Raw genomic sequence first — 15,109 nt, forward strand, 5'->3', positions numbered from 1 at the left:
CCCGAGGACTGGACCCTGGGCAGCTACTGACTTCCTCTCTCTGTCCTTATGTCACCCCAGCCTCCATGACCACAATCCCCTCCCCTCTCCCCCATCTCCCGGTTCCCTATCACCCGCGGCCAGCTGGCACTCCCAGCTTCCACCAGGATGGGTGCCCCAGCCCCAACCACACCAGGGGCTCTGGAGGGTGACCGTTCAGCCCTGCTCTGAGGGTGCCTGGTGTTTGTGTCTCAGGCCTACTTGGCCACGTGGTCCCCCCCTCATCCTCTGCGCAATCCCCAGCCAGACCAAAGGGAACTCAGGAAGTTCTCTCATATTAATGAAGGATGACGCCTGGCAGGCTAGCCTCCTGTCTCGGCATCAGGGGAGTTGCAGGGGTGGGAGGGGGTGCTCTGGTGCCCAGAGCCTCCCTGTCACTGGCTTCCTGTTGAGCATTCAGGAAGTCCACGCTGCTCCCCTGACGGTACTCGCCTCCAGGCCTCGGTTTCCCCACCTTTGCCGCTGAGGGTCAGAAGCCCTGGTGACCTTGACATGAATTCTGTGCTCCAGAGCAGGCAGGAGAGGTGATGACTGTAACTCCTTCCTAAGAATCCCTGGAGTCCATGCCGCCGGGGTCAGACATGCTCACTTTCTGGGGAGCCCCCAGCCTCCTGCTCGAGAGGTCACCCCAGCTGGGCTGGGCTGGAGGGTGGGGTGGTGGCTTCCGGGGGTGGGAAGAGCTGTGGGAGGGAACTGCACTGAACGGGTGAGTCAGCACCTTCCCCCTGCCACGCGCTGCTGAGAAGGGACTCGAGCCTCCCCAGAGGGACCCCGGGGCAGCACAGCAGAAGATGGAGGACAGCCCCGGGAGGCCTGGGAATGGACACGCAGCACCATGCGGGGGAGGAATGGGTACCCCGAAGGGAGCGTGCTACAGACTGGGCCTGTGAACTTCGTGTGTGGGTTTGGGTCACCTAAGTGAGCATTGTATCAGCATGGTGCGTGCGTGTGTGTGTGTGTGTGTGTGTGTGTGTGTGTGTGTGAGCGGTGGGTATTCTTTCCTGTAAGGTCTCTTTGTGTATCTGTGTCTAGGGGTGTGTTGTGTCTGTTCATTGGTGACCACGTGTTTCTTCATGGCTGTGTCAGCCCACGTGTGTCCGTATGTATCTAAGCCTTGATGTTCTTCATCAAATGGCTGCCTTGCCTTTGTTGGGATGTTGTACAAAGTACAACAAAGTACACGTTGTACTTTGTTCAGCTACTGAACAAAGATTCAGTTTAGTCACTCAGTCGTGTCCGACTCTTTGTGACCCCATGGACTGCAGCATGCCAGGCCTCCCTGTCCATCACCAACTCCCAGAGCTCGCTCAAACTCATGTCCATCGAGTCGGTGATGCCATCCAGCCATCTCATCCTCTGTCATCCCCTTCTCCTCTTGCCTTCAATCTTTCCCAGCATTAGGGTCTTTTCAAATGAGTCAGTTCTTCGCATCAGGTGGCCAAAGTATTGTAGCTTCAGCTTCAGCATCAGTCCTTCCAGTGAATATTCAAGGCTGATTTCCTTTGGGATGGACTGGTTTGATCCCCTCGCAGTCCAAGGCACTCTCAAGAGTCTTCTCCAACTCCACAGTTCAAAAGCATCAATTCTTTGGTGTTCATCTTTCTTTATAGTCCAACTCTCACATCCTTACGTGACTACCGGAATAACCATAGCTTTGACTATATGGACCTAAATTAGAGACGGAATTCACTCTGCCTGCTTTTAGGGAGCCCTCAGACTGTTACTGGTGGGGTTGTTATTCACTCAACAAACCACCATGTGTAGAGGGCTGAGGGACTCAGAGGTGGTACCATCCGAAGGGGGCGTGGTCCCAAGTGGCATGCGACAAGCAGTGGGAGTGGAGGGTCATAGCTGGAGCCTGGGCAGGCCCTCAGCTGAGTCATTCCATCCGGGCGAGTGTCCTCATGGGGACAAGCACCAAGCAAGCCAGGAAATGGGACCAGGACAAGCTCTCCCACTCCTGCCGGCCAGCGCCTACAGCCGCCTGCCCAGGCCTGCATCTGGTCGTGCTCTTGACCTAAGATGCCAGCTTGCCCTGGGCCTGGCCCTCTCCCGGCTCCCGGGCTTCCGTCCTCCAGGCCCTACCCTGGGAGAGAGCTGGCTCCACCTCGTACCCACCGCCCCCTCCCCCCAACACACATATGCCACCAGCTGCTCATGCCTGCCAGGCCCACTTGTCATCTGTGCCCACTCACTGCTGTGAGGAGCTGCCGTGTGTCCATCCTAACCCATCCCTCCTTAGCAGGCCCCAGCCCCTTCAGCTAGAGGCCAGTATTCTCTGCCCACCACCCCAACTGCCAGCCCACAATGGGCCCTTGCCCACCTACTAGCCGCCGCTTCCTTCACCGGCCCCTGGTGTCCCTACTCTGCCTCCCTGCCCTGCCTTTGCCTGGGCTGGGTGCCTCCCCTGGGATCCCCTCACTTCTGTCCCTCAAGGCCCCCTTTGAACCCCTCCGGCCCCTCTGGAGGTCATCTCCAACCTCAAGCCCCAGCTGACTAGGTTGTCTCTCCCTGCCAGTCTTCCATGTCTGTAAAATGGGGTTAAGCAGAGACTTTGTGGGAGCTGCTGTTAGAACAGAGTGAGATGGGCTTGTGAAACCGGACTCCTAAGTGACGGCCATGATTACGGCTCTTTCTGGCCTTGCTATGTCTACTCCTACTCTCCGGCCCCTCAGTGCCAAGCATGCAGGGTGGGGTGTGGAAGGAGGACAGCTGGGTGGGGCAGTCTGCAGCCCTGGGGTTTGGGGTGAAGTGGGAGGGAACTGCTGAATGCCAGCACTTCCCCAGGTATTCACCTCTGCCTCTTGGCCTGGCTCTGACTGGCCTGAGCCTGACCCCAGAGCTGACCTCACAGCTGGAGGTGGCAGGGAAAGGGAACCAGAAGTCACATCCAGCTAATGAGATTATCTGGTTTGGAGGCTGGTCACCCAGGACCTGCTCCGGCTTCTCCCTTCCGGCTTCTCGTCTCTCTCAGCCTCGGTCTAGGTGCAGGCTCACCCACCCCTGCTCCTCCAGGCAGGCACACATTCCTCCGGCTCGCTGCCCCACCACTAGGTCAGCCAACCCCACTTGCTTCTCCATTCCCATTCCCCAAGATCAACTCCAAGGTCCCAGGGTTCGAAGGGTCTAACAGGCCAGGCTCAAGAAATCCGTACACTTCTGAAGTGCAGAGCTCTGGAATCCTAGCCCAATTAGGGGACAGGACCCTAGCATCCTGACCCCAACAGGGTTCAGAGACTCCACAGTTCCAGCCCTCGGAGTTTCTGAGATTCCTTTGCATTTCAGGTTCTAAGATGCAAGGATGCTGAGTCTGTGAAATTCCAGAATCCTTCTGGCAACTTCCCCTCAGCATCACTCCTCCTCCCTTCAGCTCATCCTTGGCTCTCTCTGTCCCCCTCTGTCTCCCCCGGGGCTCCCACAGACATGATGCAACCAGGGCCGGAGCCAGGCTGAGAGGTGGGAGGCAGGAGGGAGATGTAATTACAGCGTCTCTTGCCTCAATTCAACAGGAAGCTCAGATTTGGGGCCCAGGGGACCCTAATTCAATGTGAATAATGGAGCACTTGCCAGACGCAGGCACGGGCCCTCTGGGAAGGGGAGGCCTAGGGAGTCATCTCCACCAGATCCAGGGGTGCAGACTCAAGACAAGAGGGCTCGAGGAGAGGGGAGGGGTCACAAACTCAGTGGACCTCAGACCAACAAGGTTAAATAATTAAGCCCATAGCTCACCCAGTCTGCATTTCTTTATTTTCAACAGAATCATGGGTTCAAGGCATTTTACCTTTCTCTTCATTTCTCTGTAAGAAGCTCCTGGCACAGGCTCTGTGATAAATAGTGTCTGATCCCCAGTGTCCCTCACTGGGAGACAATAGGGTGTGGTGGGGACTTTGGCGAACTGGAAAGCCAGGGCCCCATATCATAGTCTCTGGTCACCCTGGAGATTGTGCAGTTCTGAGGTCACCCAGACCTTCCAAATGGAAGAAGCCATCAAGGTGGGCGTTTATGTGAAGTACTCTCATTTAACTGCCAGCATGTAGGTCCTAAAAGGGCTTCCCTGGTGGCTCAGTGGTAATGAATTTGCCTGCAATGAAGGAGACATGGGTTCATTCCCTAGGTGGGGAAGATTCCCTGGAGAAGGAAGTGGCTACCCACTCCAGTATTCTTGCCTGGAATATCACATGGACCGAGGAGCCTGGTGGGCTACAGTCCATGGGGTCCCAAAAAGTCAGACACAACTTAGCAGCTAAACAGCAAATACAGGTCCTGGAAATCACCAGTGTATGAAGTGGGAAACACAGAAGAGGAATCAGGGCTGTCACCGTAATCCATGTCCTCAGAAAAAAGGAAATAGAAAAGAATGTACGTACTGATTTGTCCCCTGTAGCCCCACTTCTCTCTTCTCTACCCCACGTTTAACTCCCACCCTGTACCAGCTCAGATGTCCCCTCCTCCAAGAAGCCCTCCCTGACCTTCAAGCTGAGTCAGGCCTTCCCTCTGAATTCCCCCATCCCAGCTCTGCCCACTCTGAATCATCACTATCCCAGGACAGCTCTATCACTCCCACTGGATTCTGAACCCCAGGAACCCGGGGCCAGGGCTGTCTTGGTCGTGTCCATGACCCCTGTTTCAACTATTACAGGACCAAGAGTGTTTGGAAGAATGAATAAAGGAACAGGGACAAGTTCAGTGCTTGTGGGGGTGGGGCTGTGGTAGGGAGTAGGCCCATGTGTAAAAAGGGGTTGGAATCATTCAGGGGACGAAAAAGGTGGGTACTGGGTATTCTAAAGACCTCCAGCCCAGGAGAGAGGCAAGAAGAGCCGCCAGCCGAGAGGTGCAGGGAGCAGGAGGGTCCAGTCTTCACCCCATTATCTCTTAGCTTGTGACTCTGAGTAAGGGACCTCCTTTGGCTCAGTTTCCTCATATACGTAGCCAATTGCTTTCTGGGGCTGTTGGGACGATTAAATCAATTCAGGATCGCGGGAACACTTCGTGGAGGCCAGAGCCAGGACGTAGGATGTCCTCTGATAATCCCCCTGCCCCACATCCACATAACCTCTCCCCACACCCCCACACTCCACACACACGAAGAAGGAATGAGAAGGGACACGGGCTCCTCCATGGTGGCCCCAGGTTCTGCATGTGCCTCAGTTTCCCCGAGAGCACAGGCACCCCCGCAGTCACCACGTTTATTGGATTCATATTTTGACGGGGTAGGGGGGTCGGGAGGGCTCAGAGCAGGACGCAGAAGAGGCGCTTGTCTCGGAAGGGGTTCTCTGCGGCGGGTACCGGCGTCACCAGCGGGTCATCTTTGGCGTGAGTCTCGCAGAAGGCCAGGAGCTCGGCCGCTGCCTGCGACACCTGCGGGCACCCAGGGGGAGATGTCCACGCCCCGCCCCGCCCCGCCCCTGCCTGGGCCACGCCCCCTGCCTGGCCCCTTCCTCGAGTCAGGCCCGCCCCTGTCAGGCCCCGCCCCCGTGTCCAGGCCTCTCCTATTGCCAGCCCCCGCCCTTAGGCCCCGCCCCCTCTCGGTCCAGCCCCCTTGTCCAGCCGCTCCCCACCCTCCACCCCCCTTCCTTGGAGTGCAGTCCCGTTCCGAAGGGGATCTTTCCACCCGGGCTCCCGGCTCCACTCCCAAGTCTGACCAGTCCAGACTCCAGCCCCGGAGCCCGCGGCCTTCCTCCCCACCCCGACCCAGCACCTTCATGCGGTCGATGTTCACCTCCAGCTTCAGCTGCTCCACGGTCTTCCGGGCCTCCGCGATCTTGGCCATGTTGTTGGACATGGCTGCGGCGGGGAAAGGTTAAAAGCCGGTGGGAGTGGGGGCGAAGGAGTAGGCTAGGGCAAAGGTGGGTCCCCAGATAGGGTTGGCGGTGGCGGTGGAACCCACTAATAGGGGCGTGCGTGGAAGGGCTCACCGATGCGGTGCCCAGAGTGGAGGAAGAGACAGGAAAACAGAAGGAAAGGGGAGCGATGGAGATCTGCGCAGATGAGGGGGCCAAGAAGCCGGCCGAAAGGGGGACCTAGAAACAGGGACGAGAAGGCCAAGAGAAGGCTTGGAGGGGTGCACAGATGGGGTACCTAGAGGCAGGTGAAGGAGGGAAGAGAGGGAAGGCAGGAGGGAAGCACAGACGGGAGGCCGAGAGGCAGCGAGAGGGAGGGACAGAGGACAGGGACACAGGTGTTAGATCCCGAGATCCAGGTGTCCTCGCCTCCCGGGGAGAGCGCAAGAGCCAGGAGGGGGCCCTCCCCAGGCCAATTAGCAGGGGCTCCCCGGAGAAGAGGGAATTAAGATCACCGCGGGAGGGGCCAGAGGGGGCCTCATTAGGGCCTTGGCAGCAGCTGCCCCCTCCGCCCCCCTCGGGGAGCCCCCCATCCCAGCCCTGGCCACCTCAAAGGCTCCTCTGCTCATTAGCAGCCTTAGAAAGGGCTGGAGAGGGGGGCAACACAGCCAGGACTGGGAGAGGGACAGGGAAGATTGCAACAGAGAGGAGCAGAGAGAGATGGGGAGCGGGAGGGGGAATAAAGAGGCTGAGGGAGAGAAAGATGGAGAGACAGGCGGGTGGGACGGAGTGCTGGAGGGAGTGGAGACAGGGAGAGAGGGGTGTGAGGAGAGAGGCAGAGTGCTATGGGAGAGAGAAGCACAGCGCGGGCGAAAGCACAGAGGGAGGAAAGAGAAGGGGCGACAGAAGGCTTAGGGAGAGATGGAGTGACGGAGGTGGGAGAGAGTAGACAGAAGGGCAAATAGAGCGCTAGAGGCAGGGGGAGAAAGGGGAGAAAGGGCAGGGAACAGACAGAAGGAAGTGGAGGGGCAGGAGGGGACCCAGAGTGATGAAAAGGGACAGAGGAGGGCACACGGAGAGACAGAGGGAAAGGCAGGCTGACGGAGATGAGCAAGGATAAAGTCACTCATTCGCTCGCGCATGCATTCGTTCCCAGGCAGAGGGACCAGCTGTCGGGGTTCAGGACCACAGCCTCCTACCTGTTGCTGCTCAGGGCTGGGAAGGCAGGCGGGTGGCAGAGACACAGCGTCTGTACCCACCTCGGTTCTGCCCCGCCCCCTCTCCTGGGGCACAGCCCCTGAGGACCCGCCTCCTCCTGCTACCGCCACCAGCATGCCCCTCACCCTCGCGTCCTGTCTCTCTGGGTCCTCTCATTACATCTGTCCGTCTCTCTTTGTCTTTGTGTGTCCGTCTCTCTCTTCCTTTCTCTCTCTCTCTGTGTCAGTCTCCCTTTTCAATCTCTGTCTCTATCTCCGTCACACTCACACACACACACACACACTCACAGGAAAAGAGTCTTAGGATGAGCCCCCCCACCCCACCCCACTCTGCCGCATTTATCCCACAGTCATCCAAATCTCTCCTGTGCGTTCACACAGCCTCACACTCCATTACATACGCTCGGCCACCCTGTCACACCCACAACCTCCGTGTCACCCCACCCCAAATAATGCCCTCTCAGCACACAGAGTCACACTCACAGTCCCTCGCAGAGATGCCTCACATGATGCTGCGGACAGTCTCCTGAACCACCCTAACCTTTCGCGGCGCCACAGTCATGTCACACGGTCCCTCACAATCTCTCTGAGAGGCCCATCACCACCAGTGACACCTTACACAACCACAGTCAGAGGGATAACCTCTGAGCGTCAGGTGTAGAGACACACACACGCAGTTCCACACAGGATCACACGCAACCTCTCAAGATGTCTTGCTGAGCCTCACACAGTCTGTATCACACACAGGTGCTGCCCTCATACCGCAGCCGCCTGGTGTCACAGCTTACACCCATGCAGTTTTCCTTGCATGCTCATCTGAGCGCCCTGGACAGTTGCACATTCTCTAATGCACTGCCATGACACTCTGCCAGTCTCTCAGGGCCCCACACGATCTGTGTGACACACATCACACCCAGCATCTCACACGTCATCACTGTGACGGACACACCCTTGTCGCACACTCACAAGGTCATTCACACTCAGCTTCCCTCCCCACAAGTCTCTCACACTGCTTCTCACGCCATTACTTGGTGGGCCATTCTCATTCATTCTTGCCGTCTCTCACACATCATCTCCCCATGGACACACACAACTCTCCCATCCTCACCATATTGCACACTGTCACACACGACCTCTTGCTCACACATGGTCTCTCAATGTCACAGTCCTCCAAATAGTGTCTCAGGGACCCCCAAACTCATGGTGTCACATGCAGTTACCGATACGTCATCTCGGCACTCACGTAAACGGTCACACACAATGTCTCGGTGTAACACGGTTTGAAGAACTGACTCATTTGAAAAGACCCTGACGCTGGGAAAGATTGAAGGCAGGGGGAGAAGGGGACAACAGAGCATGAGATGGTTGGATGGCATCACCGACTCAATGGACATGAGTTTGAATAAACTCCGGGAGTTGGCGATGGACAGGGAAGACTGGCATGCTGCAGTCCATGGGGTCGCAAAGAGTCGGACACGACTGAGCGACTGAACTTTACTGAACTGAACACAGTTTCACAGTCACGCCCAGTTTCTGGCTGTCACAGAAAATCTCACAAGGTCACACAGCTACGCACAACCTCTGGACTTCACGCCCGATCTCAGAGTGGTACACACTCACACAGCGAGTGTCACCCATAGTGTCCTCCCCTGAACACACTCGCGGGCGCTGCACACTCAGCCCGCAGTCGTCTCCTGGCAGCTTCCTGCCGGCCACACGGGGGAGCCCGCGGTCCGCCGAACCGCCCACTCCGCCGGCGCCAAAGCCGTAGGAGGTAGAAACCCGGAGGGCAAAGCGCCCCCGCTGGCAAGCTGGGAATTAGAGGTGGGAGAGACACAGAAAGGTGGAGGAAGCTAGAGAAAGCTCACTGAAGATGGACCGGACACAGAAATTCAGAAAGAGGGAGAGAAAGATGCCGGGAGAGACAGAGGCAGAGATAGGGACACAGAGACGGAAATTTGGAGAGATGGAGACCCAGGGACTAAGAGAGACAGAGACAGGCAGAGGGTTGCAGAGACTGAGACGTGCAGGAGAGACACGCAGACAGAAAAGTACAGTCAGAAACGGTGACTGAGAAACACGGACACCGAGACACAGACAGAAGAGGGTAGAGAGACAGACACGACCGACCGCACCCTCCGCAGGGGACCAGACGGCAGAGGCGGAGTCTGCAGAGGCGCTTCCCAGAGGCAAGACCTCTGGGCCGCCAAAGGGGCGTGGAAGTTCGGGGCTGGGGGTAGAAGGGGCGTGTTCGGGGCGTGTCTTTGGGGCGTGTCCTGGGTGTGGTTTGCCGCGAGGGGCGGGTCTTGGGACCAGCTCCCGACCTCGCCTCCTTAGCGGGCTGAGGGAGGGGTGGAGGCCGAGCCCCGGGGAGACGTGGAGGTCGCGGAAAGAAGCCTCTTTACTGCAGTCATTCCATCCCAATTCGGTTTTTACCGCCTGAGCAGGGACGCAAGACCGGCCGGCAGGGGGTACGGGCCTGGGTCCCCAATTTGATAGGGGGATATCGGACCGTGGCTCCCCAACCCCCTATCGCGCGGGAGCAGCAGGGCCAGGTTGCGGGAGGGGGAGGGGAACTAGGCTCACATCTGGAAAGCATCAGGCGCGCCGGACGTGCCAGGGCCCCGGGCCCGGCTGCGGAAGAGCGGAGGGGAGTTAGGGCGCCCCCGTCCCCCTCCCTTAGCGGGGTCGGCCGGCGCCGGGGAGGGGCCTGGGTTTACGCCTAACCTCGGCGCCTCCCGCAGCTGGTTTCCATCAGCAGTTTTGGCCCGGGCAGCCCCCGAGGAGGAAACACGGCTCAGAGCGGGGAAAGGCAGGGTGACGACCCAATCTTCCCTCCCTGTCTCTAATGGCAGCCAGAGGCTGGGGGCGGGGAGACGGACAGGCGGACGCTGTCTGAACCAAGCGTAACCTCCATTTCTCTTCCCGGTTGCGGACCTTTCCACTCTACGGATTACCTTGGTTTCCAGATGTGCAACCCTGCCCTGTGCTGCAGAGGAATTCCCCAGCCTCATGACAGTGGTACTCCTGATCCCATTTTCTGGAGGGAGAAACTGAGACCCTGGATTGCAGATTCAATTCTGACTTGAATTATTAAAGAAACGGGCGATGACTGCCAACAGTTAATCTAGCATGGAATACCCAGTCCCTATCGGACATTCCATATGAATGTCTGCAGTATGTCAAACTCAGTTGCCCAAAACTGAGCTCCTGAGTCCATCTGCCAAACCCTCTCCTACCACAGTCTTATTCATGTCAGTTGATGGGTCAATCTTGACCCCCCCTCCCTTTCTCACACCCCACAACTGCTCTAGCAACAAATCCCATTAACTCCATCTTCAAAGTCTGTCCACAATCCAGTCACTTCTCACCTCCTGTGCTGCCCCCACTCTGGTCCAGGCACCATGCCCTGCAGCTTGGGCAATTATAGTCCCTAACTCACTGGGTCTCCAGCTTCTATTAATACCTCTGTCTCCCTCAGCCTGTTCGGCACAGAGCAGCCAGAGGGACCCTGTTTAAAACAAAGTCCCAAGATAACGGTAGCAAGTGCTAGTGAGAATATGGAGACCATGGGGATGTAAAACGATGCTGCCATTTTAGAAAATAACTCTGGCAGTTCCTCAAAAGATAACAGAGTTACCAGATGATCCGGCAATTCCTCTATTATGTATCTACCTAGGAGAAATGAAAGAATGTAGTCACACAAACACGTTGTATTTGAATGTTCATAGCAGGATTATTCACAAAAGCCCCAAAGTGGAAACAACCCAAATGTTCATCAACTGATAAATGGATAAACTACATGTGGTCTATTCAAACAGTGGAACATCATTTAGCAATAAAAAGAAATGCAGTACTGACATGTGCTACAACATGGATAAACTTTGAAACATTATGCTAAGTGAAATACACAGTTACAAAAGACTATATATTGCGTGATTCCACATGTATTTCCAGAACAGGCCACTCGAAAAGGACAAAAATAGATCTACAAAAGTGGATCCCCACAGGCTGGGGAGACTGTGGGATAACAGATAAGGGATGCAGAGTTTCTACCTGGAGTGATGGAAATGTTCTGAAATTTACTGTGGTGATAATATAATCACAGGACAGCTCTGTGACTATAATAAAAGCCATTGATAAAACCTTGATAAAAGACATTGAAGAAGACAGAAATAAATTAAAAGACATCCTGTGTTCATGGACTGGAAGAATTAATATTATTAAGCTGTCCATACTATCCAAAGCAATTGAGAGATTGAGTGCAATCCCTATCAAAATTCCAATGGCATTTTTCACAGAAATAGACCAAACAATTCTACAATGTGTATGAGATCAGGAAAGACCCTAAATAGCCACAGCAATTTTGAGAAAGAAATACAAAGTTGGAGGCATCGTGTGCCCTAATTTCATACTATATTACAATGCTATGGTAATTAAAACAGTATGGTACTGGCACAAAAACAGACACATAGATCAACAGACTAGAATGGGGAGCCCAGAAATAAACTGACGCATACATGGGCAATTAATTTATAATAAAGGAGCCAAGGATATACAACAGAGAAAAGATAGTCTCTTCAATAAATGGTGTTCTGAAAACTCAACAGCCACATGCAGAAGAATGAAATTGGATCCCTATCTTACACCTTATGCAAAAATTAACTCAAATGAATTAAATACTTGAACCTAAGAACTGAAACCACAAAAGTCCCAGGAGAAAACATAAGCAGTATGTTTTGACATCAGATGTGGAGATTTTATTTTTTGGATTTGACACTAAAAGCAAAAATAAATGTGGGACTATATCAAATTAAGAGTTTTTGCACAGGAAATCATCAACAAAATGAAAGGGCCACTTACTGAATGGGGTACATTGGTAACCATGTACAAGATAAGGGATTAACATTCAGAATACATAAAGAACTAATATCCAAAATATATAAAGAACTCATACAACTAAAAAGCAAAAAGAAAATCTGATTTAAAAATGGGCAGAAGATCTGAATAGACATTTTTCCAAATAAGACATACAGATGGCCAACAGGTACCTGAAAAGGCACTCAACATCACTAAACACCAGAGAAAGGCAAATCAAAGCCACAATGAGATATCACATCTATCAGAAAGGCCATCATCAAAAAGACAAGCAATGACAGGTGTCATTCAAGGATGTCAAGAAAAAGGAACCCTCAGGCACTATTCCTAGGAATGTAAGCTGGTATAGCCACAATGGACAAACAGTATGGAGTTTCCTCAAACAAACAGAACTACCATATGATCCAGCAATTCCACTTCCGGGTACTTATCTAAAGAAGATGAAAACAGTAATTGAAAAGGATACATTCACCCCTATGTTCATTGCAGCATTTCTTATAATAGCCAAGACTGTGGAAGCAACCTAAGTGTCCACTGATGGGAATGAATAAAGAAAATGTGAATTCAATGGAATATTATTCAGGCATAAAAAAGAGGGAAATCTTGCCATTTGTCACAACATGGATGGACAACAGATGACAGAAGTCAGACAGAAAAAGACAAATGCCACGGGGTCTCATTGACATATGGAATCTAAAAACAAAAAGAAGCTTGTAGACACAGAACAGATTGATGGTTGCCTGAGGGGTCGGGGGATGGGCAAAATGGGTGAAGAGTCAAAAGCAAATTTCTAGTTGTAAAGCAAGTAAGTCATGGGATATAACGTACAACATGGTTAGTATAATTAATAATCCTGTATTGCATGTTTGAAAGGTGCTAAGAGAGTCCATCTTAAAAGCTCTCATCACAAGGGGGAAAATTTTTTAAACAAAAACCGCTGAGTCCCATATTTCATATGGGCGAATTTTATGGTAGTGAATTATGTTTCAATAGAACTGTTAACCCCCTCCTCCCACACCCCAAACATCTAAGTTCCTCTCCTGCTCTGAATTCTCCCATGGCTCTCATCTCTCTGGAGGAATAAAAACCAAATTCCTCACCATGGCCCATGAGACCCCACGTGATGCAGTGGTCCCAGACCATTTTCGGCCCTCGCCTCCCCCGCACCCTCCCCAAGCCCCGTTCTCCCCGGTCACTCACTGCTCCAGACATGCTGGACTCCCAGCTATTTTGCCAACATACCAGGCACTGTTTGGGCTTCAGCACTGGCTGACCCCTCCGCCTGGGAGGTTCTTTCCCAAGAGATCCACAAGCCTCAACTCTCCACCTCCTTCAGGTCTCTGTTCAAACGTCACCCTCTGAATTAGAGCACCCCTAATCAGTCTACTTAAAAACTCCTCTGCCTTCCTATTCCTCCCAATTCCTTCATCTCTGCTGTTTTCCCCTCACAGTCCTTATCACCTTTTAAAAACTATAGAATTTATGTATTTATTATGTCAGCATCCTCTCCTGCCTGCAACCAGTTCAGCCTCCATCCCTGTGAGCAGTTCCTTGTGTATCTGTCTAGATATAATCCATACAGAAATAGGCTGATGGGGCAATGGCTAACAGCGTGGACTCGTAGGCAGTCTGAACTTAAAGGTCTGGCTTTGCTATTTCTTGGTTTCTGCTAAGTGACTCCAGAGAGCTGTGCCTCGGTTTCTCCATCAAAACGGACATAAGAGGGACTTCCCTGGTGGTCCAGTGGCTAAGACTCCATGCTGCCAATGCAGGGGGGCCCTGGGTTCAATCCCTGGTCAGGGAACTAAATTCCACATGCTGCAACTAAAGATACCAAGTGTCACAACTAAGACCCAGCACAGCCAAATAAATAAATATTTTTTTTAATGGGTGTAAGAATCATATCCACCTCTGTGAGAATGTGAGAATTAAATGAGTTACTGAGAATAGTCTGGCATATAGTAAGTGCTCACAGAGTGTTGTTATTTTTTTATGATTAAGCACTAAAATCTTAAAAAGGAAGAAAGGTCAGCCATCTGCACTTCAACCATCTTGACCACTGAGTGATCTGCGTATCCTTAGACAAGTCCCTTCCCCCTTTCAGCTTTAGTTGCTCCTTTTATGAAACAGAGATGGGAGAAATATTCCCAAGGGCCTGAGAAGCAATGACTTTTCCCGGAAACTTTAAAAAATAACTTTGTGAGTTCCCTGGTGGTCTAGTGATTTTAGATGGCGCTTTCAGTGCAATGCCCCAGCTCTCTGGTCAGAGAAATAAGATCCTGCAAATCTCAAGGCACAGCCAAAAAAAAAAAAAGCAAAAAAATCAAAACAAAGCAAATAATAAACTTTGTTACTGTAGAAGGAAGTATCTTTTAATCCACACTCACACCACCACTACAACTCACACCTACCAGAAGGGAAGCTCCATGGGGCAAGGACTTTTTTTCTGTTTTGTTCCTTACTATATCCAAATTGCCTTAGTGGGCCCTGGACATACAACTGAGTACAGCAGACCTTACTTTCTCAGAAGTCAAAGCAACAGAGAGGTGGACACACCCATGTAGCCATGTAGTCACAAAGATCAAAGCAGCAACAAATGCCCATTCTTCAGATTGTGAAGTCAGGCGGAGATTGGATCCTAGTCCTGGCTCTCTCTTGCTTTGTGACCAGGGTAATAGCCCCTCTCTGAGTCTCTAATTACCCATCCATGCAGTTAGTATAATTACTGGATTTACCCAAAAGAAAAATGGGCAAAAGGTGTGAACAGGCAATTCAGAGAATTACAAGTGGGTCAACAAGCATACAAAATGTGTTGTATGAAAGTAGGGAGACATGCTAATTAAGATAAAAACATTTTTTCCCCCACATTGGCAAAATGAAAATGATGAATAGCATGTCTTGTTTGGTGAAGGGGTGAAAAAACTGGGCATCTCTGAAATTACTGTTGGAAATGTCAACTGAGGGCAGTCTCAGTGGAAGGAATTGTGACTGTGTCAATTAAAATTTCAAATGGTTGTACTGTAATGACCAAGCAAGTCTATTTCTAGGATCCTAGAAATATGTATATGCACAGAGGCATATACAAAGACACAACTGCACTGAAGTCCAAAATAGAGAATTGAGGAGCTGACAATAAGGTGAGATCATGGAATCATACGCAGCTACTACAGCGACAGGAAAATACGTCACCTAGTA

At 52.4% G+C, this 15,109-nt stretch overlaps 1 protein-coding gene across 1 annotated transcript; it reads right to left on the bottom strand.

Annotated features, from left to right (window-relative positions):
• Window positions 1–5,268: 5,268 nt before the first annotated feature.
• GNG8 (G protein subunit gamma 8) lies at window positions 5,269–5,821 on the bottom strand. Its single transcript, XM_068993400.1, has 2 exons — window positions 5,738–5,821; window positions 5,269–5,397 (listed from the first exon to the last, which is right to left on the bottom strand). The coding sequence occupies exons 1-2, from the start codon at window positions 5,819–5,821 to the stop codon at window positions 5,269–5,271; spliced, it is 213 nt and encodes a 70-aa protein (XP_068849501.1).
• Between the last annotated feature and the right edge of the window lie 9,288 nt (window positions 5,822–15,109).

The sequence above is a fragment of the Capricornis sumatraensis genome, chromosome 20, assembly GCF_032405125.1.
Source record: "Capricornis sumatraensis isolate serow.1 chromosome 20, serow.2, whole genome shotgun sequence".
Classification (NCBI taxonomy): Eukaryota; Metazoa; Chordata; class Mammalia; order Artiodactyla; family Bovidae; genus Capricornis; species Capricornis sumatraensis.